Source organism: Dreissena polymorpha, chromosome 10 (assembly GCF_020536995.1).
Source record: "Dreissena polymorpha isolate Duluth1 chromosome 10, UMN_Dpol_1.0, whole genome shotgun sequence".
NCBI lineage: Eukaryota > Metazoa > Mollusca > Bivalvia > Myida > Dreissenidae > Dreissena > Dreissena polymorpha.
This window is the reverse complement of record NC_068364.1, coordinates 71,920,028-71,947,270: the sequence shown is the minus strand read 5'-3', so window position 1 is coordinate 71,947,270 and position 27,243 is coordinate 71,920,028. Positions and strand designations below refer to the sequence as shown.

Below are 27,243 nucleotides of genomic sequence, written 5' to 3'. Positions count from 1 at the left end.
ACATCAAAAAAGAAAAACGCACTTTTGTGAGAAAAAAAACCACATCTGTTAATCTTAAAACACACTTCTTAGATGAAAGACGCACTTCCTAGATAAAAGACGCACTTCTTAGATAAAAAACACACATTTTGCTCACATCTACACTCAAAAGCGCACTTACAGATGAAGAAAATACACCAAAAAACTAACTGTTTCTCTTAAATAACGCACTTAAAGAAAAAAAACGGACAAAATGGGCATATAGTAAGATAGCATGCAGTACACAGATAGTGCATTCAAGACACAGAGCAAGTTAACATTCAGTAAACAGATAGTGTATTCAAGGCATAGATTAAGTTAACATTGAGTAAACAGTATTCAAGGCACATAGTAAGTTAACAATGCAGTAAAAAGATAATGTTTTCAAGGCATAAAGTTTGTTAACATGCAGTGAAAACTAATGTATTCGATACATAATAGTAAGTTTACATGCAGTAAACAGATATTCAAGTGATATTTTTACTTAACGTGTAGTGAACACATAGTGTATTCATAGCATATAGTAAGTTCACATGCAGTAAACAAGTAGTGTATTTGAGGCATTTAGAAAGTTGACAAACTGTAAATAGTGTATTCACGGCATATAGTTAAGTAACATGCACTAAACAGATAGTGTGATCAAGGCACATAGTATGTTATCATGCAGTGAACAGGTAGTGTATTCAAGGCATATAGTAAGTTGACATGCTGTAAACATACAGTGTATTCAAGGCATATTGTGTCCCACAGTATTAATAATAGTTTTTGGACACTAAACAATATAATTATTTTTTTGTGTGTCCAAAAATTAAGAGAGAAAACTTAAGGTGCCCGAAATTATAATAATATTGAAATAAATTCAATAAATCAATGTAAACTTATACTTTTGTGATTAACTATTCTTTTTCTGCTGACAAAAATTAAAACAACTTCACAGCTTTGCCTGAAATGATATAGAACAAAAAAGTAACAACAGAAAACATTCTGCTTCCTTAATAGAACGACACTGTTTCAAATACTGTTGGGTGAAACCATTATTTTCTAGCGGTATATAGAGGATATTTGTTGGATTCGGTGGGATATCGATTTTATTTCACGAGTGATCAAAGAAAACAATATTTTCGCCACTCGTGAAAAAATATATTTTTTATGATCACGAGTGAAATAAAATCGATATTCCATCGAATCCAACAAATTTTCTTTTTATTTTATGCTTCTTTCACCGTTTATTTACATTGTAAATGAGTTTAACTGGATTATTTCGCTGGAATTATGACGTCATTTCGTCGCAAAAATGACGGCATTTCACAGTAAAACAGTGAAAAGTATCGATATTTTTCACTGTTATTTTTCACTGTTTGAAACTGTGGAATACCAGTTTTATTTCACTGATATTTCTCTATAAACCACCGGAAAGCATAAAATAAACATGGTTATTTACCCAATTACGCAAATGTAATGGTCAATATCCCTCAGGCATGCATCTGCCAGGTTTTATGACCTCAATCCGGTTGTAAGCATCCATGATCCAAGTGTCATACAAAAAGCGAAAACAGTGCCTAAGTCTGTAGAATAGCACGGTACAATATACTGTCCGAAAATTAAGAGACATTCATTACGGACGAAAACCCGTATGTCCGAAAATTAAGAGTCGTGAAAAATACTTGTTTTTGCTATAAAAGAGGATGTCCGAAAACTAAATGTGTCCCAAAACTTTAAGTACTTACGATAGTAATTAATTAGCAGTACACAGATAGTGTATTCAATCCACATGGTAAGTTAAAGTCCCCGTTCGCGGAATATATCCTTGTTTTGCATATAAATCGTATAGCGAGAAATATACTTTACATAGATTCATTGAACTATATTTCTTATCGAGGTTGACATCGAAAACCTGGTCAAAATCGGTTTTGAATCGATAAAATAATATATAAATGATCATAAATACATGCAATAGGCGAAAATCATTGCAGCGTCGCGAGATTTGCAAATTATATCTATATTTAGCTTTCGCTTAACATTATTAGCATATGGTGCGCTTAACATTATTAGCATATGGAAGATAAATACATAGATTTAGCAAAAATGTAGCGTTGCAGCTTAGTTTCCGTCTGTAACAGATGTATTTGCATTTGTTCTTACCTTCTCTGCTTACATTCGCCCGTATGTTTGTTTAGGTTTGAATTAACGTGTCGAATCATGCATATTAATTAGGTCGTTTTCGTACTTTACCGTACTCGACCCCAAAATAAAAATCGCCATGTTGTTTGTTTTCAACCGATTTCAAACCGTATTTTCAGTGATATCCTCAATAAAAACACGTTTTCCTACGATTCTGCCCATGTATATCTCCGCGAACGGGGACTTCAACATGCAGTAAAAAAACTAGTGTTTTTAAGGCATATAATAAGTTAACATTTAGTAAACAGATAGTGTATATTCAACGCATAACTATGGTAACATGCCGTAAACAGATAGTTTATTCAAGGCATATAATAAGTTATAATGCAGTAAATAGATAGTTTATTCAAGGCATATAATAAGTTATAATGCAGTAAATAGATAGTGTATTCAAGGCATATGGTAAGTTATCATGCAGTAAATAGATAGTGTATTCAAGGCATATAGTAAGTAAACATGCAGTTAATAGATAGTGTATTCAAGGCATATGGTAAGTTTACATGCAGTAAATAGATAGTGTATCCAAGGCATGTAGGGAGTTAACATGCAGTAAATAGATAGTGTATCAAAGGCTAATAGTAAGTTAACATGCAGAAACCGCTAGTTTATTCAAGGTATATGGTAAGTTAACATGCAGTAAATTGATAGTGTATAAAAGGTATATATAATAAGTTAACATGCAGCGTATTCAAGGCACATAATATGATCACGTGCGATTTGGTATATCACTGAATCTGAACCTATTTTGGCAGTAAAGTTAACATTACTAACAACTACTGCAGAATATAGAAACACTTTCAAATGAACAATTAAGTGCTCTGATGCATTGGTTTGTTGCCTATGAAATTATTCGTTACAAACTGCACCTGTTTATTTATCAAATATACATCTTTGTTGTGTAATCAATATGAAATATAAATCTGCAATTTCTTATTTTCTAGAATTTATTGCATTTTTTGACAATCCATTACTTATAGACCAAACGAAACAAGACCACGGCATTTTTATATTCAAACATTACAATGACAGCTGATAGAGTCTGGCAGCATCACGGTTGGTCGCGTTCTGTTCACGTACAATGCTGTGAGAGAGGACGAGATCTCACTGCAAAAGGGGGAGAGTGTGCACGTGCTGGGCACGAACCAGTACAATATGCTTCTCATCCACCGGCCTGCCAACGACGTGTCGCCGGCGGCAGAGGGCATGGTGCCAATGTACGTCATTGGGGCCAAGGAAGGAGACCGCTCCTTCAAGTTAGTATTCTTGCTGTCTGAAATAGTCGTTGACGTTTGTGTGTGTCGCCGATGTTAATTGTCTCTGTTTCATATAAGTAATCATGTATCGAAAATAGTAGTGAACGTTTTGTCAAGGCCAAGAAAGGGGACCGCTTTTTTACGTTAGTAACCTTTGTGTCTGAAATAGTCGTTTAAGTGTTGCGTGTGTTGCCGATGTTAATTGTCTCCGTTTCAAATAAGTAATCAGGTATCGTAATTAGTAAAAAATGTTGTGTCAGGGCTAAGGATGGGGGGTCGCCCTTTCAAGAGGGGAGTTTGGGTTTCTAAAATACTGTAAGTTCCTTCATTTCATTTTCATTGATATCAAATTTAATTGAATAATAAAATCATGGGGATCACTTTTCAAGTGAAGAGTTTGGTTGTATAAGATGGTATATGTAGTAAAAGTGATGGGGGGACCACATGTGTACATTGTCGCACTTTTAAATCAGTAATCAGGTATCGAAAATAGTAGTAATCTTTTCGTCAGGGCCAAGTAAGGTGAAGTAAGTAACTTGGGTGTTTGAATTAGTAGTTACATTGTTGCGAAAGCCAAAGATGTTAACTGTTTCATTGACATTAAATTTACTGAATTATAATGAAATCTTGCATTTGTTCAAAATTAAATAAAAAGATTTGTTCATAAAAATAAGACTGCAGACTTGAAGGTTTGTTGACCTTTGGTTTTTGTGGTTTAGAGGACCCATGGGATCTCTTGATATAAAAATCCAAATATATATTCGGGTATAAAAAATAATATCAAACATGTTTATTCGATTTGGGCGGTGAAATGGCTTTATTCAGATATAACGTTCATTCTTAGAATAATAAAGCTGCAGAGACAATGCCGTCAGAGAAATTGCCCTTTTTAGCCAAATCTGGATCTTTGATATCTTTAATCAAATGTGTTATAAGACTGCTAGTTTTTCTTTTTGAAAGTAAATTTTGTGTTCGTTTTCAAAAGAAGTGGTGTTTCCTTTGGACATTTGACGGTAGTTACTATTATTTGACAATTCCTGTACCTCAGACGTAACACGTGGCAGATGTTCAAGCAGCTTCGCTCCCCAGGTGGAGGTGTTAGCCCACGTTCCTTTGGTGGCGGTGTCGATGGCTCGGACCGCTTTGAGTGGAACGGCATGAGTAGCTTTGAGTGTCGCAGCAAGACACTTCCCCTCACCAAGGAGGGGCGCACAAAGGTATGTCACGAATGAAACACTTGGGGTTGTGTGGGGGTCAGGTCAACACTCTAGACGTCAAATTTATTGTCCAATTTTCATGAAATTTAGTCAGAACATTTGTTCTAATGCTATCTTGGAAGAGTTCAGAAATGGTTCTTGTCTGTTAAAAACAAGGTCTCCAGGGGCAGGGTATTTTTATTAATATGTATAGTTTAAAGCCTTTTAACAAATCTTTTTTTTTAATCTAGAAGTTACATGTTTAGTCCAATATTCACGAAACTTGTTCAAAAGATGTGTCCCAAATGACATCTTCAATTAGTTTGAAAATGTTTCCGGTTGTTTGAAAAACATGGCAGCCAAGTACCTTTTTAACACTCTAGAAGTCACATTTATTGTCCAATCTTCATGAAATCTGGTTAGAACATTTGTTCTAATGATATCTTGGGCTGAAAAGAACAGGTCAGTTTCTTTGTATCTCATGTAAGAAACTTTGAGCCTTTCTGTAGGAAAAAGGGGCATCATGCTCATCAGGTATGTCACTCTCCGTCTAAACCGAATTTTTGCTAAGAAGAGGCATCCTTTTAATGAGAAATACAATTAAAGCGGAAATTGTTGTCCCTGAGCAGTATATACGTTACTTTAGGCAGATGCATTAGGCCCCTTTTCATAGGGCTCTTATAGCATTTAAAAACAAAACTAGTGTAATTCCCTCCTCCAGCCAAGTAGCCAGGATTTCCTGTACGAGATGTCCCCGAGCGTGACTGTTCCACTTGAGAACCTCACTGCGCAGGCGGGGGACGTGGCTGTGTTCACTTGCCGGATATGTGGCCGACCTCGCCCGATCATCTCATGGACTCTCAACAACAGTGTGCCCGTAGTGGCTGACCATCGCACCGTGATCTTGTGTAGAGAGGATGGCGTGGTCACTTTGCAGGTAGGTAGGGAAGGGCATGGTTTCTGGTGTTTCTTGAATGGAAAAAACAACATATTGGCAAGTTACAGTCGTCATTTTCTTGTATTATTTTCATGCAAAAAAAAAGTTTTGTATGTACATTTTTGTTTTGATTTAAACGAATATGCCTTACGCACAGCGATGGACCTTTTCCAAGGTTTTGTATTGTTTATCGATCAATTTCAGTTTACAATTATAGGCAAATTATCAACGATTTCAAACAACTTTGGGGATTTGTTTCTCTCATGCGGATAAGTTTTTTGTTGATCCTTGTTTATCAGCTTTTACATACATGGTTGTTAGATCCTGTGCGCAGGAGGTTAACTTATGATGGCTTAAGACAGATGGACAAGGAGGACACAATAAGTATTCCGATTCTACTATGACATAACAGAATGGGAACTTAACAATAGCACAACTTGACAAATACCCTTCGATATTTTTATCATAGGCAGTCATATGCCCAAATGGATATACGCCAGCACTTACTCTGGCCCTTATCGAATTTGTTGTTGCTGACAAGTATGAAGCCCATTTTGAGGGTTGCATGTGAAACTGGTGTACCTATTCACCACTTCTATAAAAGATACAACAGCTTCACGCTCGACCATCGATTTACAAAAGTACAGCATGTTCGTGTATGGTGTATGTACAATGCTCCTCTGTTGAGTGGACATTGCTGTCACACACTTTGGGCAAGTTGAATGGGTGCCGTTGCATTTGTTTTTCTTTTTTACTAAAAATAATGAGGACAAGTGAAGTAACATGTGGTAATTAACATGTTATATTCATATTTCTAAATGTCTCTACGTAAGCTAGTCCACAAATACTTATCAACCACAGAAGGACATGTATAATTGAAATAACGAATACTCTCCCTTGGTTTAGATATCTAACGTTACCCCTGCGGATAGCGGCGAGTACGCCTGCATAACGAACAGCGACATCGGCGGGGCAGTAACTAGAGCGACCCTCACGGTTCTGGACCGCCCCGACCCACCAACGAAGCCGACGGTGAAGTCCCAGGTGGGGACCTCTGTACATCTAGAGTGGCGCCCGCCCCCCACCATGCCCTCCGGACAAATACAGGTATGGGTTATATTGGCCCTCTGGACAAATACTGGTAGGGATTGAATTGGCCCTCCGGACAAATACAGGTAGGGATGGAATTGACCCTGCGGACAAATGCAGGTAGGGATTGAATTGGCCCTCTGGACAAATACAGGTAGGGATTGAATTGGCCCTCCGGACAAATACAGGTAGGGATTGAATTGACCCTGCGGACAAATACATGTATGGATTGAATTGGCCCTCTGGACAAATACAGGTAGGGATTGAATTGGCCCTCATGACAAATACAGGTATGGATTGAATTGGCCCTGCGGACAAATACAGGTAGGGATTAAATTGGCCCTCCGGACAAATACAGGAAAGGATTGAATCGGCCCTCTAATCAAATACAGGAAAGGATTGAATTGGCCCTCTGGATAAATACAGGAAAGGATTGAATTGGCCCTGCGGACAAATACAGGTAGGGATTGAGGTAAGCCTCGTTCTTATAAAAATGGGCTTAATGCATAAAGTAACACCCCATGCCGTCTGGGCAAATTCAGGTAGTGATTGAATTCAGCTTTGTTCTGGGAAGAAGCAATTCTTTGTTATTGAAACTATGAAGAATTATTGTCTTTGCCCCTCACCATGTCTTTCATCAATAAAGCCTCTTTCAGAAAAATCCCAGAGTAACCTGTGACTAGGCATTTACTAGACTTTTTTACTATGCCTTTTACCTATGCCTTTACTTTTCTTTTTCAGTAAGCCTTTACTTAGCCTTTTCTCTAGGCGCTATGTACTTTAGGCCTTTACTAAGGCTTTTACTAGGTTTTTACTAGGCATTTTCATTAGTTCTTTTAATACAAAATGCCTCTTTTTGATGCAGGGTTACACAATAGAGCTGAACGAGGTGGGGCTGGATTACTGGCAAGCCGGCATCCCATATGTGCCCACGACCTCCCAGGTCTTGGGCGACCTTAACCCAGGCTCCATTTACCAGTTCCGTGTGCGCGCCAACAATGCAATCGGCATGAGCGACCCCAGCCTCCCTTCTGACTTTGTTACCATACCAAGTGAATCAGGTAGAGAAGCAAGTTAATGTTTCCTCACACTTTGCGTTAACTTATTTATCACTCTACCTTTACAACCATTTGTCCAGTTGAATTGTTCTGATTATGAAACCATGTGAAATCATTAACTTTGATGTCAGTCTTACTCTGAAAAAACAGAGATTAACTCTTTGCATGCTGGGAAATTTGTCGTCTGCAAGAATGTCATCTGCTGAATTTCTAAAATTAGCATTTTCTTCGATTTTTTTCAAAGAATACTATCAGAATAGCAAACAGTTTGGATCCTGATGAGACACCACGTTCTGTGGCGTCTCATCTGGATCCAAACTGTTTGCAAAGGCCTTCAAAATTCGGTTCCAGCACTGAAAGGGTTAAAACATGTGCGCAAACTGTCGTCCCAGATAAGTCAGTGGGAACTGCAGACTTTCTGCTTTTATGGTATTATTCATTTAAAGAAAGTCTCTTCTGAGTTAAAATCCAGTTAAGACAGAAAGTGTCGTCCTAACTAGTCTGTTCAGACTGCACAGGCTAATCTGTGACAACACATTGCGCACATTAATTTAACCCCATTTGTCCAGAGCGACGCTTCTATATTTCAATAAGTTTTCTACTCATTCATTGCTTTACGTCTTACTATATTTCATGGAGATTCAATTTGAAAGATCAAACTAGGACCCATCGGGTCAAAAGGGAGTTAGCATATATACACTATTCCATCACAACCTTTTCATATTGTATACCTTTTGTGCAAATTTGAAGATCACGCCAAAGTGAATAACATTTGTATATGATGTTTGCCTATTGAAAGAGAAAAATAAAAATTATGCAACATGCATCTGTCTATTTTCATTTTCAGAGTTAACGGAGAAAGAAGACAGCAATTTCACGACATGGAAGACCACGTATAGCAACGACTTTACTGAACTAGAGGAGCTGGAGAGGTGAGCAAATGTAGTGTTTGTCTATCCATTTGTAAGTCTGAGTCTACAAAAGTCTGAGTCTAGTACTTGTCTATGTCAGCCTTATTTTATGTAAGTCTTAGTCTATGTTACTCATAGTCTATGTCAGTCTTAGTCTATGTAAGTCAAAGTCTATATTAGCCCTTCTCTATGTTAGTTTAAGTCCATGTTAGTCATTGTCTATGTAAGTCCCAATCTTGTTCAGTTTAAGTCTATTTAAGTCTGAGTCTATGCTTGTCTGAATCTATGTTAGTCATTTTATGATAGTCTTTGTTTATGTAAATCATAGTCTCTTATACTCTGAGTCTATGTTACTCCTAGTCTTTTTCAGTCTTATTCTATGTAAATCTTAGTTTATGTAAATCATAGTCTCTTATACTCTGAGTCTATGTTACTCCTAGTCTTTTTCAGTCTTATTCTATGTAAATCTTAGTTTATGTAAGTCTTAGTCTATGTTACTCATAGTCTATGTCAGTCTTAGTCTATGTAAGTCAAAGTCTATATTAGCCCTTCTCTATGTTAGTTTTAGTCTATGTTAGTCATTGTCTATGTAAGTCCCAATCTTGTTCAGTTTTAGTCTATTTAAGTCTGAGTCTATGCTTGTCTGAATCTATGTTAGTCATTTTATGATAGTCTTTGTATACGTAAATCATAGTCTCTTATACTCTGAGTCTATTTTACTCCTAGTCTTTTTCAGTCTTATTCTATGTAAATCTTAGTTTATGTTAGTCTTAGTTTATGTAATTCCTAGTCTATGTCTGTCTTATTTTATGTTAGTTTGAGTCTTTGCAGGAATATTTTATAATAATCTTCGTTTATGTAAATCATAGTCAATTAAATTCTGAGTCTATATCAGTCTTAGTTGATTTTAGTCTAAGTCTATGTTTGTCTTAGTCTATGTTAGTCTTAGCCTATGTCAGTTTACGTCTAATTTAGTCTTTATCTTAATATTTATCTGAGTCTATTCCAATCTGAGTCCATATTTGTCTTAGTCTATGTTTATCCTAGTATATGTTAGTCTGAGCAATGTTTGTCTTAGTTTATGTTAGTCTGTGCATCCTAAGTGTATATTTTAACAGAGTCTTTATTGGTCTGAGTTCAATATGTGAATATAAGGTGGTTTTAGTCTAAGTTTCGCTGAATCTATGGTCAGTCTTAGAGTATTTAGAATAAATCATTGTTTAGTTTGAACCTATATTAGTTAGTTAAGTTGTATAAGTCTATATTTATTCCGAGTCTAGTACAGGTATAGGATTGTGTTAGTCTGAGTCTATATTAGTTAAATTCTATGCTACTTGTTGTCGTTTTTAGCCTGAGTCTACCGTTGCCTGAGTCTATCTTATCCTGAGTCTACCCTAGCCTGAGTCTATCCTAGCCCGAATCGAATCTCCTATCCTGAGTCTATGCTATCATGAGTCTACCCTTGCCTGAGTCTATCCTAGCCCGAATCGAATTTCTCCTATCCTGAGTCTATGCTATCCTGAGTCTACCCTAGCCTGAGTCTATCCTAGCCCGAATCGAATCTCTCCTATCCTGAGTCTATGCTAGCCTGAGTCTGTCTTATCCTGTGTCTATGTAAGCCTGAGTTGATTCAAGTGTGAGGATATGTAAGTGATATTATGCATTTGTCTAAATCTATGTTAGTCTAAGTCTGTAGATATAGACTCAGTTAACTTGATGCAGGTTACATAAAAGTGAAGGGATGGAAAGAACTTTCCACACTATGTTTCCGACATGTGACAGTTCTTAAAATCCCTCTGATTTGATTGGACAAAATTATCAGCTAATTTCCATATGCGTGATTTATTTGAACTTTCCCAGACCGCTGATTGGACAGACACCTGAACTAAATTGCACGGAGATGACCATTCTGATAAGTCCACAGTAATACCTTGCCAATACACTAAAGTAAATTTTGTCTAAATTGTAGATGACAATTATGATTGGTCGAAATCATAATTTAGTTTCCATATTCATGACTTCAATTTATATCCTCTTTGCTATGGTAAGACAAAACGCTAAACAGATAAGCTAAATTTGACAGTTGTGTTTAAAAAAACAACAGATTTAATACTCGATACTACAATAGATATTACAAAACCACTATGTTGACGAAAAGCCGACTACAACTATTTTTTATACTTTTTGCAGTTCTGGGCATCGTCTAAATAAGTTCACACACATTAAAGAGGCAGATTTAGGGTGGTGAAAAAAGTGATGTTGTTTTAAAATTACTTTTGGCACATGTGGAACCCTTTTAAATTCTGTCACAATCAAAACAGAGGCAGGCTAAGGGTTGTGAAAAAAGACATCACAAACAAATATTAAACGTCTGACACATGTTGACCCCTTTTTAAAGCCCTTTATAAATTCTGTCAAGTACAAATTAGAGGAAGGTGTAGGGTCGTGAAAAAAGAAATCACTCAAAATATTTAATGTTCGGCACTTGCGGATGCCTTTTAAATTATTTAACACACAAAACAGAGGCAGGTTTAGGGTCGTTAAAACATAACAAACAAATATTTAACGTTTGGCACTTGTGGACCCCTTTTAAAATTCTTTCACTAACAAAGCAGAGGCAGGTTTAGGGCCGTCAAAAAGACATCACAAACAAATATTTAATGTTTGGCACTTGTGGACCCCTTTTAAATTATTTCACAAACGAAACAGAGGCAGGTTTAGGGTTGTGAACAAAGACACAACTACTACATTTATAACATTTAGCAGTTTTGGACCTCTTTCAATTTCTTTCACACATAAAACAGAGGCAGGTTTGCGGTTGTTAAGAAGACATCTCAGAACTGCTCAGGCCAGCACTTCGCCGCCAAGATGATCAAGAGGCGTGGAACCAGCAAGACCCTTGTGGAGACAGAGTACAACACGCTACAAAGCCTTGACCACACCGGCCTGGTGCGCGCACATGACCTGTACGAGACCTCAGAATACTTCGTCCTCATCATGCAGCTGTAAGTCCCCCTCAGGCATACATGCATAAACATTGTGTTGTATGCACATTATCTATTATTATCTATTAATCGGATGCACATTATTCAATATTTTCTATTTGTCGTCTGCAAATTATTCAGTATTTTCTGTTTGTCGTCTGCAGATTATTCATAATTATCTATTTTTCGTCTGCACAATATTCAATATTATCTATTTGTCGTCTTCACATTATTCAGTATTTTCTGTTTGTCGTCAGCATATTATTTAGTTTTTCTGTTTGTCGTTTGTAGCATGCCGCAGGGTCGTCTGTTTGACTACATCTGCAGCACGGCCCACTTTGACGAGCTGCACGCGGGAGAGTTCACACACCAGCTACTAGAGGCAGTGCATTACCTGCACAACTGTAGAATCGCCCATCTCGATATCAAGGTATAACACCTGTAGAATAGCCCACCTTGGTTTCAAAGTATAACAACTGTAGAATCGCCCATCTCGATATCAAGGTATAAGAACTGTAGAATCACCCATCTCGATATAAAGGTATTACAACTGTAGAATTGCTTACCACGATATCACGGTAAAACAACTTTAGAATTGCTCATCTCAATTTCAAGGTATAACAACTGTAAAATTGCCCACCAAGATATAAAGGTATAACAACTGTAGAATTGCTCACTACGATATAAAGGTATCACAACAGTAGAATTGCTCGACACGATATCATGGTAAAGCAGCTTTAGAATTGCTCATCTCGATATCAAGGTATAACAATTGTAGAATAGCCAATCTCGATATCAAAGTATAACAACTGTAGAATCACCCATCTCGATATCAAGGGAATAACAACTGTATAATCACCCATCTCGATATCAAGGTATAACAACTGTAGAATCGCCCATCTCAATATCAAGGTATATTAAATGTTTAATTGCTCACCTCGATATCAATGTATATAAACTTTAGAGTCGCCCATCTAGATATCAATCTATAAAACTGTTGAATCGCTCACCTCGATATCATGTGTTTATCACTCTATAAACACAAACCTCCATATAAAAGTATAAGAACTGTAGAATCGCCCAACTCGATATCAAGGTATAACAACTGTATAATGGCCCACCTTGATATCAAGGTATAACGTCTGTATAATAGCAAACCTTGATATCAAAGTATAACCACTGTAAAATCGCCAATCTCGATATTAATGTATAACAACTGTAGAATCGCCCATCTCGATATCAAAGTATAGCAACTGTAGATTCGCCAGTCATGATATCAAGGTATAATAACTGTAGAATAGCCCATCTATATATCAACGTATAACAACTGTAGAATCGTCCGACTCGATATCAAGGTATAACAACTGTATAATGGCCAATCTCGATATCAAAGTATAACAACTGTAGAATCGTCGCCCTCGATATTAAGGTATAACAAACGTAGAATCACCCATCTCGATATCAAGATATATCAACTGTAGAATCACATACCTCGATATCAATATATTGCAACTGTAGAATCGTCCACCTCGATATTAAGGTATAGCAAACGTAGAATCACCCATTACGATATCAATATATATATCAAATGTAAAATCACATACCTCGATTACAATATGTAACAACTGTAGAATCAACAATCTCGATATGAAAGTATAACAACTGTAGAATCGCTCATCTTGATATCAAGGTATTACGTCTGTGGAATTGCTCACCTCGATATCAAGGTATAACAAGAGTAGAATTGCAAACCTTGATATCAAGGTATAACAACTGTACAATCACCCATCTCGATATCAAGATACATGTATGACAACTGTAGAATTGCTCTCTTCGATATCAAGGTATAACAACTAGGTAAGCGCTCACTGAATTGCAGGGTATACTTAGCCCTGCTTAGGAAACACTTATCACCTTAATTAAAATGTACAATAAGTCCTTCTTGTGTGAAAGATCTTATTCCACATGAGTCCACCATGTACATATATACATTGATATTTCAGATATCTCTTGCTGAGATATTATGGTATAAAAAATGAGTTTCTTCTTAGATTTAGCACACATGATTCATCCATTGTCGTCCTACAGAAACACAAAACTCTGATCTCAAATGCCCCTGTCGCGGCTTTTTTTTACATAGACTTTGTCACGATCATAACCTGGTTTCTCACTTCCATGCGAACATCATTTTATTATAGCTTTACTGATATCCAGATTCACAATTGTGTAGCAGGTTATGCAGGTAAATTTACAAGTTAACAAGTTAACAATATTTCTTCATATTTCTTTCAATCTTATCAACGTTCTCAGTGTTCTTATCGGAAGCAAATATCGGACAAATAACAAATAAATTTACCCCACACACTCGGGTTGTGAATTATTACCGTTTTACGGTTAGTTTTGGCTTCCATAACTTAAAATGTCTCTTTTTGTATTTTCTGATATTGCGCAACATGTAAAGGTCTTCTCGGCTATACTATTAAATGTGTTAACTGAAGTTCTTTTAGATTTATTATGTGAAAAATAATTAAATTCCCTGTTTTCATGTTATCAAATCTCCATATGTAAAATCACTCGTTTATATATCTTTATACAAAATATACGAAGCGTTTCAGTGTTGCCCTTGCCTAAATATCAAGGAAGCGAATCTTTTCATAACACAATTTTACTCTTTAATTTTACAGCCCGAAAACCTCCTTTTGGACATCAGTAATTCTGTTGCCATGGTGAAGTTGGCAGATTTTGGCGACGCCCGTCATATCTACAACAACTTCTATGTACACAGTGCTTCCGGTGACCCGGAATTTCTCTCACCAGAAATTGTTGCCGGCGTCCCTGTGGGGCTGCTGTCAGACATATGGTTAGTCGAATTACAATACACTACATCCTTGTTCTGTGGAAACTGGGCACATTGCATTTGCTTCAAATGTAGTCCCACATAAGCCTGTGCAGTCTGCATAGGCGAATCAGACGACACTTTTTGCTTTCGTGGTATTTTCGAGTAAAGAAAGTCTCTTCTTAGTTCTTAGTGTAATTCCATCCTATTTTTTAAGTGCCATCCCTGATTAGCCTGTGCAATCTTAGATGACACTTTACGCACATGCATTTAGCCCAGTTTTCCCAAAACAAGACTTTAAAAGAGTTACCCAGTCAAAACCATTTTCCATACTTCTTAATTCTATGAATTTATTTTAGGAGTGTCATCCTGTATGTGATTCCAGATGAAAGTTCAAACATTTCACGCAGCCATTTATATGTTTCTGTTGTCATTGCCTCCTCTTTTTCTTTTTTCTACTTGTTAAAAAGACATTCCAGAAAAAAGTCTATATATCATGATTTGTACGGCATAGGCTTGGTTCCCAAATGTTTCACAAACTCTGGATACCATGTTGAAGGTGTATCTGATGTGGTGCAAAGTCATATTTCCGGTCAATTTGGTTCCTACTAAGTTTGGTTCCTTTGTTTCAGCAGAATAGTTGTTTTTCTGTTTATGATGTTAGGCGAATACAGTTTTTCAGTCAATATATGTTCCTCTGAGTCGTGTTCCCATATTTCAGCAGTATAGGTGTCGTCTTGTACAAAACGTGAGGCAAAGCAAATTAAAAACATTGCTGATCAATGTTGGTTCCTACTAATGCTGGTTCCCCTATTTCGAGAGTACATGTATATGTGTATTTATACGCGATGTTGAGTGGAGTGTCACTCTTCCTTAGTATGGTTCCCACATTTTCGATGCATAGGTGTCGTCATGTATATAATGTGGGGCGAAGTAAATTTTAAAAATGCTGGTTAAAATTGGGTCCTTCTAAGTCTGGTTCCCCTATTTCAGGAGTATAGGTGTTGTCCTTTATGTGATGTTGAGTGGAGTATCACCCTTCCTTGACGAGAGTGATGAGGAGACGTGCTCCAACATTCTGCGCAACGACTACTGCTTCCCAGAGGAATTTTTCACCGGCGTCACACCTGAGGCGAAGGAATTTATACGCACATTGCTCGTAGAGGATATGAGGTTTGCAGAAACCAACTTCTTGTTAGTCATATCATTAAGATGTATCAATAATTAAAATTGTGAAGTAAGGAATATGAAATTCAAATTTGAAAGTTATGAAGATGTAATTTACATCTTGAAGTTATGAAGATGTAATTCACACCTTGAGGTTATGAAAATGTAATTCACATTTTGAAGTTATGATGATGTAATTTACATCTTGAAGTTAACAGCTGGCAGAATAAACTTGACAGTTCTCCTTGCAATTGAAACCAGCTGTATATTCCGTACGGCCTTTAAATAAAACATATTCTTCCTGCGTGCCCATTAACTGCAATCTACTCTCTTATTTGGATATTTTATTTTTATATCAATTACAGAAGTTTTTTAATGTCAAAATCTCTTTGGGGTGCTTTTCGCGAGGGATTATTTCCTCAGCTTGTAGGGGTGAACTCAAAAGGAAAGATACATTTAACCTTTAATTGAAACTCTTCATTTCCAGCAAGCGTCCACCGGCCCAGGCCTGCCTGGAGACTTGCTGGATCAAGAGAGCTGCAATCCCCAGAGGGACACAGATCAGGCCTAGGCCTATATGTACTGCACGACTCTCACATTTTATTGATCGACGTAGGCATCTTGTAAGTGAAACATAAAACGTTACATCCCAGCAAAGAAATCCACGCATATTTGTACTGCACACCTCTCCCATTTTATTGATCGACGTAGGCACCTTGTAAATAACATTCAACGTCAAATCGCCGCCAAGAAATCTAGGCCTTTTTGTACTGCACGACTGTCACATTTTATTGTTTGACGTAAGCGCATTGTAAGCAAACTATGAATAGTTACATCAGCAAAAAGAATTCTGTCTGCAGTCATTCTTTGGCTGTGAAGTTTTATTTCCTAGCTCCGCCGAGCATGAAGTGTTGTTGGTAAGCTGCTGTATTCACCTGTAACACAACCTTGCAGTTTGTCACTTGTTGTGCAGTGTATGTTATCAGCTTTTAGCTTGTTTGCTGTATTGATGAATTGTGTTTGTTTATCTTGAAATTATCTAGGCCAAGTTCAAATCTAGGTTACATGCTTCAAAAACCTTGTCACCATGTCAATAGAATAAAACCCTGTAACCACTCTAGAGGTCATATTTATGACTCAATCTTGATGGAGCTTGGCCAGAATATTTATATTTACACTATTTAGACAAAGTTTAAATTTGGGTTCATCATCATCATTCCATGGGCCTGGTTGGCTGTTGGGAGGAAATGAGGGACGACGATACAGAAATCCTCCTCCAGTCATGTTGGTTGTTTTTTCAAATGCCTGAATCCTACGTTCTGTGTCCGCATGCAGCGTCCAGGTCTCACAGCCGTAGAGTAGGATGGAAACTACAAGGGACTATAGAGCCTGTACTTGGTGGCGAAGCTGATGTAACTGCTTGTTCAGAACCGGCTCAGTCTGGTCATCGCTGCCGTCGCAATGGCAATTCGTATTTGGACATCAGCAGTACTGGTACAATCCATAGAGAGAGTTGCGCCCAAGTATTTGAAGCTGGTCACTGCTTCAAGCTTCTCGCCGTTTATGGCGATGTCTGCACTGGTTATTGCCTTGCTGTTCACCATGATCTTCGATTTATCCGTGCTGAACTTCATCCTGTATGCCCCTGCTCTTTCATAGAGTATGTTGATAATATCTTGAAGGTCAATGTCAATAGCGAATCTCAAGTTGGAGATGGTTCTCCCACCAATGTTAATAGAGGTGTGGTGGCATGGATGGAGAGTCTCCTGCATTATCTTCTCAAGGAAAAGGTTCAACAGGACGGGAAAACTCAGACATCCCTGACGGCCGCTAGCATATGTCCTGAAGAAGTCCCCGCTGTCCGTTGAGAAGAACTGCGCTCCCGAATGGGGGGGGGGGGTAACTTCCTATATACGGGTATATAAGGGTGTGCCGAAAATATGGGGTGTGATTTTTCGACTGAAATTATATATATGGGTATGATTTTGAACATCTAAGTATAGATATGGGTATTGTTTATAAATGCATAGAGATTTGAATGTGTCAATGTCAAAATGGGTATGATAAATTTCATTCTTGTATATAAATGGGTATAAAAAGTTATATAAAGTTGTATGATACATATATAAAATTTACAAATAAGCATATAATAGCAAGTTTAATTAGTTTACTGTATTGATATGAAAGGGATTAAAATTCTTATATGAAACGTGTCCACTTTGTCAAATTCTAGTATTGAAATGGGTCCTGTTTATCAAAATTCTTGTATTGAAATGGGTCCACTTTCTAAATGGTATCGTATACAAATGGGCCTGCTTTTTCAAAAATAATGTTTCAAAATGGGTCTACTATATCAGAGTTCCGGTATAAAAATGGGTCACATTTCGGGAGTCTCAGTGGGACACCCCTACCCCCCCCCCGGGACTGCGCTGCTTGCGTATCCGTACAGTTCCTGAATGACTTGCACCAGCCCTTCTCTCATAACATGTCATAGGCCATCATGTCGCGCGCGGTTGAAAGATTTCTTAAAGTCCCTTAACTTGTAGAAGAGCCTACGTTGTTGTTGCAAGTGTTTCTCAATGATGATTCAGCAGTTGAAGATCTGTTTCAATCTGATATGCCCAGCTCTGAATCCAGCATCCAGCAGTTACTCAGTCTTACATTTCAATGGATTAAGGGTGATACGTAGCATGATTATAACTATTCTGGGATGACTTTTGTCCGTCGTCCGTCGTGCCTTGTGCGTCCGTCGTCAACATTTGCCTTGTGAACACTCTAGAGGCCACATGTATTGTCCGATCTTCATGAAACTTGGTCAGAACATTTATCTCAATGATACCAATGATACCTCGACCGAGTTCAAAACTGGGTCATGCTGGGTCAAACACTAGGTCACTAGGTCAAAAAAAAGAAAAACATCCTGAACACTGTAGAAGTCACATTTGATGCCCAATCTGTATGTAACTTTGCCAAAATGTTTGTCTTAATGATATGTTGGTTGAGTTCAAAAATGGTTTCTGTCCTTTGAAAAACATGGCCGCCAGGGGGCGGTGCAGTATTCCTAATATGGCTATAGATAAACCTTATGAACACTCTTGAAGTCACAATTTTTGCCCAATCATCATGAAACTTGGTCAACACATTGGTTTCATTGATATCTTGGACGAGTTCGAAAATGGTCCAGATCGGGGAACAAACATGGCCGCCAGGGGGCGGGGCAGTTTTCTCTATATGTATAAAGTGAAAACATGTGAACACTCTAGAAGTCACATTTTTGGTCAAATCTTCATGAAATTTGGTCAAAACATTTGTTTCCTGGATACGTCGGATGAGTTCGAAAATGGTTTGGATTGGTAAAAAACATGGCCGACAGCAGTCGGGTCTTTTTCCGTATGCTTATAAAGTAAAAAAAGCATGTGAACAATTTAGAAGTCACATTTTTTGCCTAATCATCATGAAATTTTGTCTAAACATCGATTTTATAGATATCTCGAACGAGTTCGAAAATGGTCATGATCGGTGAAAAAACATGGCCGCCATGGGGCGGGACAGTTTTCTCTATATGTATATAGTGTAAACATGTGAACAGTCTAGAAGACACATGTTTTGCCCAATCGTCATGAAATTTGGTCAGAACATTCGTTTCCTGGATATGACGGTTGAGTTTGAAAATGGTTCGAATCGGTAAAACAAACATGGCCGCCAGGGGGGTCTTTTTCCTTATATTTATATAGTAAAGAAGCTTGTCAACACTGTAAAAATAACATTTTTTGCCTAATCATCATTTATTTGGTCAAAACATTGGTTATGTGGATATCTCGGACAATTTTTAAAATGGTCATGCTCAGTGGAAAACCATGGCCGCCAGGGGATGGGGCAGTTTTCTCTATATGTATATAGTAAAAAAAACTGTGAACAGTCTAGACGACACATTTTTCGCCCAATCTTTATGAAATTTGGTCAGAACATTTGTTTCCTAGATACGATGGTTGAGTTCGAAAATGTTTTGGATCGATACAAAAATATGGCCGCCAGGAGGTGGGGGGGTCTTTTTCCTTATATTTATATAGTAAAAAAAGCTTGTGAACACTCAAAAAGTCACATTTTTGTCCAATCATCATGAAACTTGGTCAAAACATTTGTTTCATGGATATCTTGATTGAGTTTGAAAATAGTTGTGATCAGTGAAAAAACATGGCCGTCAGTGGGTGGGGCAGTTTTTTCTATATGTATATAAGAAAACATGTGAACAGTCTAGAAGACACATTTTTTGCCCAATATTCATGACATTTGGTCTGAAGATTTTTTCCTGGATACAACGGTTGAGTTCAAATACGACGGTTGAGTTCAAAAATGTTTTTAATCCACCTAGTAAAATGACCGCCGGGGGGAGTCATTTTCCTTAAATGTATATACTAAAAAAGCTTGTGAACGCTCTCAAAGTCACATTTTGACCAATCATCATGAAACTTAGTCAAAACATTGGTTTTATTGATATATTAGATGAGTTTGAAAATGGTCGTGATCAGTGGAAAAACATGGCCGCCAGGGTATGGGGCAGTTTTCTCTATATGTATGTAAGAAGCATTTTCCTTATATATATATGGCCACCAGGGTGGGATATAGGCCTATTGTGAATACTTTAGAACACCTTATTTTTAAAGTCAGTCTTCTCATACCAATAATTTGCAATATTTGCTGAATAGTTTTAATCTTTGTTACTTTCCATCTTAGTCTCTCAGATGAGCGACCCAGGGCCCTTTGGGGCCTCTTGTTGGTAGGAGTATGGCCAGTGACTGGGTCCAACCATTGGACCACGTCTTATCCTCAAAGATCTTTGGCATAATGCCGTCATTGCTGCAGTCGTTGTCTCTCATCCGTGCTTAATCAGCTCTGAAGGGACGTTGTTCACTCCTGGAGATTTTGCTGCCTTAAGACTTCTAAATGCCTCCTCAATCTCTGCCTTAAGCATGGACGGACTTTGGTCGTCCGCTTCTGGTATTGGATTGTTCTGAAGGAGACTCGAATCTGGTTGAAGCGGGTAGTTGTAGAGATCACTACAGTATTCAGTTCACCTGCGGTACTTTTAGTAAGGAGATTCACGTCAGCATCTGCTATAACACTGGCTTTGGGCTGACTGGTCTTCGGGAGGGTCTTGAGGGTGCTCTAGGCCGTCTTACTGCTGCCTGCGGTCATCTCTTTGTCGATGATGCTGTTCAATCCATTCCTCCTTGGCCCTTTTCATCTTCTTCCTAATCTGCCTGTTCGCTTTCTGATAATTTGCCACAGAGTCCACCCTGGTGAATTTCTCACGGCTCAGCTCTCTTCTTTTGTTGCATTTTGGTCCATTATTTCGGTCGTCACCCATGGCTTGTTCTTTCTTCTCTCTCTCTCTCTCTCCCAAGCACTTCATCTTCCGATGACAGTTTGTCATCCTTGATGTTGTTGGTTATGGTGCCTATGTCATTATCTAAGAGTTATGTTCGCCTTGTTAATGCTAGACTTGACTCTTTGTGGCGCCAGTATGAAAGCGATCTCGTTGTGAACTTGCCCGTTTTAAGCATGCCGGTTCGCTGTTCTGGACAGTTTGTGTTGATGCAGAGTGTTGGCCAGAGTAAGTTGGTGGCTTTTTGCGAACTCAACTAGTCTCAAACCTCTGTCGTTGGTCCCTTCTAAGCCAAATCTACATACCAGTCTGTGTATATCACTGGTCAAACCTTGGCGTTCCAGTCGCCTTGGACATTGAGGATGTCTTTCTTTGGGACCTTAACTATCATACGCTCTAATTCGTCATTGAACTGTTCAATCTCCTCGTCTTTGTAGTAAGCTGTTGGTGCGTTGACCTTGATCATTGTTATTGTGTGATGTTTCGCTAATATACGGAAAGAAATGATTTTTGCTGGGGACTGGGTTGCAACCGATGACGCTGTTGAGTACCTCCTTCCTAATAATGAAATCAACCCTGTGGCGATGTATAGAATCCTTAACGCTGAACCATATCTTAGGCCCTTCGTCTGTTGATGTTTCTCTGAATCCTAGCCACCTTATCTGGGCTTGTCCGATGATGTCCCAGCGGCAGCGCTTCAGCTCGTGTGTCAGTTAATGCACCTTTCAACATGACTTTAGTGATCTTACGTTCCATGTTCATATGATTGGACCTTTTGTCGCTAACATTATCTTTGAATTCACTTCAAGACTGGCGGTGGAGTGCGCGGTCGTTGTAATTCAAGATCCCTACCGATCCGAATTTATGTTCTTTTGTGTTGTCCTTGTCATTTCCTTACATTTGGCTGAAGGCAATCTTAGCGGTGCTCGTTTCTTCTCGAAGAATTTGCTATTGATCGTACGAAACGTGCCAATCCACTCACTTCGATTTGCCCGCCAAAAGAAGCGGTTACGAGGGTGTGGTTGAGTAAAATGTATGGAACCAGAAGTGGGAGTTGAGTGTCAGGTGAGAACCAGTTGTGCCTGACTTCCCGAAGGAGCTTCTTCCAAGCGACAAACTACTTGCTGTAATTTGGATAATGTGCTTACAAAAACGAAACAATTTTGTTCATTCTTCAAAAATATACTATAATACTATGACGTTATTAACTTCAACAAACCAGTTTTTATTTTTCAGATTCTTGCTTCATCATGATAGCAGAAGTCAAGCTTCTTGTCACCAGAGCGACGATGTTTGCAGTATGATAGTAACAACTGTCACAGTATCCTAGCAACAACTTTCGCAGTATCATAGCAAGGATTGACGCAGTGTCATGGCAAGGAGAGTAACAGAAATATAATTAAGATTGTTGAAGAATCACAGCAATATTTGTTGCAGTATCATTGCGACGAATGTCGGAGTATCATAGCAACAGCTATTGGATGATCATAACAGCCAATTTCAGAGAACATAGCAACGACTCTCATGGTATCATAATAATAACTGTCGAATAACATAGCAAAGGAAGGATTTAATTGCAATTTAGAGATATGTTCTGGTAATACATATGGAGGACACATCCTGCCAAAGTGTACCTTCATTTTTGATCATATCGCAAACGTCTCTTTATTATTATCTTATGATAAGTTGTATTTTTTCATTACAATATTAGTTACACTGTTACGAGTATAGCATGAAACTACTGAGGGTGTATATCCCATACACAAACAGTTACTAACTGTTTAACGATTATATCTCAACCGACTTCTCGATTACTCGGGGTGTGTGGAAATTACTCGGGGTGGAAAATACACCATGGGCACGTGACCGCTCTGAGCCAATCGGATTAGGTCATCTTTGTAGGAGGTGAGATATTAATCGATATCTTTTTTAGCTCACGTGAGCACAACGAGCTCATGGTGAGCTTTTTTATCACTTTTTGTCCGTCGTGCGTCTTCCGTAGTGCGTCGTCCATCGTCAACATTATGCCTTTTAAACGCTCTAGAGGCCACTTTTTGTCTGAACTTCATGAAACATGGTCCAATGATTTGTCCCAATAATATCTTGCTCGAGTTCGAAACTGGATAATGTGAGGTCAAAAACTAGGTCACTAGGTCTAATTAAAGACAACGCTTGTTAACACTCTAGAAGTCACATTTATTGTCAAATTTTCATGGTCATAAAATTTGTCTTAATGTTTTCTCAGCTGAGTTCGATAATGGCTGCGCTTAATTGAAAAACGTGGCCGCCAGGGGGCTAGGCAGTTTTTCTTATATGGCTATAGTAAAACCTTGATAACACCATAGAAGTCACATTTATGACCCAATCGTTATTTAAATTGTTCAGAACATTTGTGCTTATGTTAGCTCGGCTGAGTTCTTAAATCGTTCTAGTCTTTTAAAAAACATGGCCGCCAGGGGGCGGAGCAATTTTCCTTAAATGGCTATAGTGTAACCTTGTTAACACTCTAGGATTCACATTTATTGTTCAATCTTCATGAAACTTGGTCAGAATATTTGTCCTAATGATATGTCAGCTGATTTTGGAAATGGTTCCGGTCCGTTGTAAAACATGTCTGCAAGTGGTGGGGCAATTTTCCTTATATTGCTATATTGAAACCTTGTTAGCACTCTAGAAGTCTGGCATTTATATTCCAATCTACATGAAAGGTAATAACATTTTTTATGTTTCCCAGTATATACTGGGTGACATATTGCATTTGCCCTGTCTGTTGGTTGGTTGGTGTGTTTGTTTTCGTCAAACTTTAACATTTGCCATAATTTTTGCAGTATTGAAGATAGCAACTTGATATTTGGCATGCATTTGTATCTCATGGAGCTGCACATTTTGAGTGGTGAAAGGTCAAGGTCATCCTTCAAGATCAAAGGTCAAATATATGGGTCAAAATCACTAAACTTAAACATTTGCCATTTCTTTTGCAATATTGAACAAAGAAACTTCATATTTGGCATGCATGTGTGTCTCATGGAACTGCACATTTTGAGTGTTGAAAGGTCAAGATTATCCTTCAAGGTCAAATGTCAAATATATGGGTCAAAATCACTCATTTACTATACATTATAACTTCGTAACGACTTCTTAAATGCATATGGAGCTGCACTTTTTAATTTGTACAATGTTAAGGTCAAGTCATCATGAAAGGTCAAGGTCATCATGAAAGGTAAAATGTCATTTACAAAGGTCAATTTTTATGTTAAATATGCCAAAACGTCAGTACCACTTTATACAGATACTTTATATTACACATGCATTTGCTACTCATACAGCTGGACGTATTAATCGGCGATATGTCAAGGTCAAGGTCATATGCTTAAAAATGCCTATACATTTTTTACTATTGTGCATAGCATGTCAAACATTTGCCATAACTTTTGAAGTATTAAACATAGTAACTTCATATTTGGCATGCATGTGTATCTCATAGAGCTGAACATTTTTAGTGGTGAAAGGTCAAGGTCAATCTTCAAGGTCAAGGTCATCCTTTAAGGTAAAAAATCAAATATATGGGTCAAAATCGCTTATTTAATATACAGTACACAGCAACTTCATATTTGGCATGCTGGGGGCATAGTGTTTCTCAAACACATCTTGTTTTATGATAGCTTAGCTCAGTTTGAAAATGGATGCGGTCAGTTGATAAACATGGCCACCAAGGGATTTGGCAGTTCCCTTGTATGGCTATAGTAAACCTTGTTAACACTCTAGAAGTCATATTTATAATAAAATATTCATGAAAATATATCAGAACATTTGCTTTTATGATATCTCAGCTGAGTTCCAAAATGGTTCCGGTTTGTTGAAATACATTGACCGCCTTTTGGGGCGTGGCATTTTTCCTTTTATGGCTACAGTAAAACCGTGTTAACACTCTAGAAGTCATATTTGTAGTCAAATATGCGTGAAACTTAGTCACATCATTTGTTTATATGATATCTAAGCCGAGTTCCTTTATGGTTACGGTCTGTTGAAAAAACATGGCTGCCACGGGACGGGATAGTTTACCTTAAATGGCTTTATATTGTTTCCTTGTGTACACTCTACTTAGAAATTACCAATTTATACTGTGGATGAAATTTATGCATATTATGGTATTCATGATCTGGACATGAAGTCATCTGAATATTAATTCTACCGATAAGATATACAGTTAAATGCCATTTTTTTGTTCCGTTCTAAAGAGGATTATTATGATGAAGATTGGTTGGGGATGAAGTGCAACAAACATATTTATGCCATCTGAAAACCCTTTATTAAATATTCTCAAAATTTCAAGTAGTAATATTGATTTCACAGAAAATTACTAAGGGGAGAAACAACTGGTTATAACTTGACTTGTGTTTGACCTCCAATCATAAATGCAGGGCTTGCCAGGAATGTTCTCTTATCTCTCCAATTGAACCCATTCAGCCACCTGCTTATCAGCAACTAATTAATTCTCTATTGACTGTGCCTGAATTGTTCTGGTACAGTAGTATTCATTGATGCCTTTTGAAATGGTAATGTGATGATTGTGTAACAGGCTTGAAGCTTAAATGCCCTTAGTCCCTAGAAATAGGCCCAAGCTGGGAACTCATATCAAAGACCTTCAGACTGATAAGATTGGAATACAAATTGTTTTGGCACACAGTTTATCGATGAGGTCTGTAGTTTTGGTGTGATTATCAAAGATGTGTGTTTTGAATAGGGTTGATTGTTGTTTTAATTCGAAATATCATTAGAAGGTCTGTCTGAAAATAGTTCCAGTTTGTTTAAAAGAAAGGTCCTTTGGTGGGTTGCAGATTTCTTTGTATTGCTATAGTGAAACATTGTGAACTCTCTATAAGTCACACTTTATTTCAAACATAATGAAACATGGTGAGAACATAATGTTCCTATAATATCTTGATTTAGTTTGAGAATGGTTCCGGTTCTCTGAAGAGCATGGTTTCCAGGGGCGAGCAAATTTCGTCTTGTGAACCTTATGATAATATTCATGTTTCATGAAGTACTTTTATTATTTTGAACTCCACTTTCCCAGAATAGTTTAGTTCCTTCGCGTCTCAGGTGATTGCCTTAGGGCCCTTGTCCTCTTGTTTGTATTATTAGTATGTAAGAGACGACAATAGCATGCCAATTAAACCTATTTTCTCAATAGATGCACACACTTGTTTATTTACGTTTACGATTTTATTGTTTTGTATGTTTTATTGTTTTCGTATGCATGCAACGTTTGTTGTATAAATATTTGAGCTGATAAAAGATTGTTATTTTCCTGATATGTTTGATATTTATGCATTTTTTTATATTAAAACATTTGTATTTATTTGCTGTGTTGCATGGGTGAACTTTTGTGAAATGATCAATTTTAATATGTTTACAATATTTTCTTCATACGAGGCCTTTCTTTGCAAAGTCTTTGGAATTTCATTTCCTATTGGTGTCTACGTAGATTCAAACAATTACATATACGTGTGCCGCGCTTTGGGAAAACTGTGCTTAAAAAATAAGAATAAAGTATCGTCTTAGATCAGTAACCGAAGCAGTTTGCAGAAGCAAGTTAGGGATGAAACTTCCCGCTTTTAACTGATTAACCTGGGCAAAATTCACATGCTTAACTGGACGGCAAAATTATGTCTGTAGTAAAATATCTGCATTTGTTTCAAGTTATGTTTGCAAAATTTTGACTGTAGTTACCTATCTACACTCTTTTGTATTAATGTTTGCGAAATTCTGACTCTAGTAACCTAACTGCACTCGTATCAAATTTATGTTTGCGAAATTCTGTCTTTAGTTACCTATCTACACTCGTATCAAATTTATGTTTGCGAAATTCTGACTGTAGTAACCTATCTACACTCTTTTTAAAGTTATGTTTGCAATATTCTGACTGTAGTTACCTATCTACACTCGTTTAAAATTAATGTTTGCGAAATTCGGACTGTAGAAACCTATTCTGCACTTGTTTCAAATTTATGTTTGCGAAATTCTGACTGTAGGAACATATCTGCACTCGTTTACAATTTATGTTTGCGCAATTCTGACTGTAGTTACCTATCTACACTCGTATCAAATGTATATGCAATAATTTATTCTGAGAAGTGAAAGTTTAAATAAACTGGTTTGCTTTCGTATGCTAGTGATTGTAGATGTCTGCCATGCTTATTTATGGTAATAAACAATATATCAGA

The 27,243-nt window shown here is 37.5% G+C and overlaps 1 protein-coding gene across 1 annotated transcript; it reads left to right on the top strand.

Moving 5' to 3' along the window:
* Positions 1-2,727: 2,727 nt before the first annotated feature.
* LOC127848152 (kalirin-like) lies at positions 2,728-27,243 on the top strand. Its single transcript, XM_052380452.1, has 13 exons — positions 2,728-2,820; positions 3,229-3,452; positions 4,501-4,669; positions 5,370-5,585; positions 6,492-6,692; positions 7,540-7,735; positions 8,580-8,664; positions 11,448-11,648; positions 11,919-12,057; positions 14,312-14,487; positions 15,457-15,636; positions 16,118-16,253; positions 22,253-27,243. Exons 1-13 carry the CDS (start codon positions 2,788-2,790, stop codon positions 22,268-22,270), a joined length of 1,974 nt encoding a protein of 657 aa, XP_052236412.1. The 5' UTR covers positions 2,728-2,787; the 3' UTR covers positions 22,271-27,243.

What these genes read in the sequence shown, in the direction of transcription:
- LOC127848152 (XM_052380452.1), top strand. Translation starts at nt 2,788, where the DNA reads ATGCAGAAACCGCTAGTTTATTCAAGGTATATG. An exon ending in GAAGGAGACCGCTCCTTCAA is followed by an intron (nt 3,453 to 4,500) that starts GTTAGTATTCTT and finishes CCTGTACCTCAG; the next exon opens with ACGTAACACGTGGCAGATGT. An exon ending in GAACTAGAGGAGCTGGAGAG is followed by an intron (nt 8,665 to 11,447) that starts GTGAGCAAATGT and finishes CACATAAAACAG; the next exon opens with AGGCAGGTTTGCGGTTGTTA.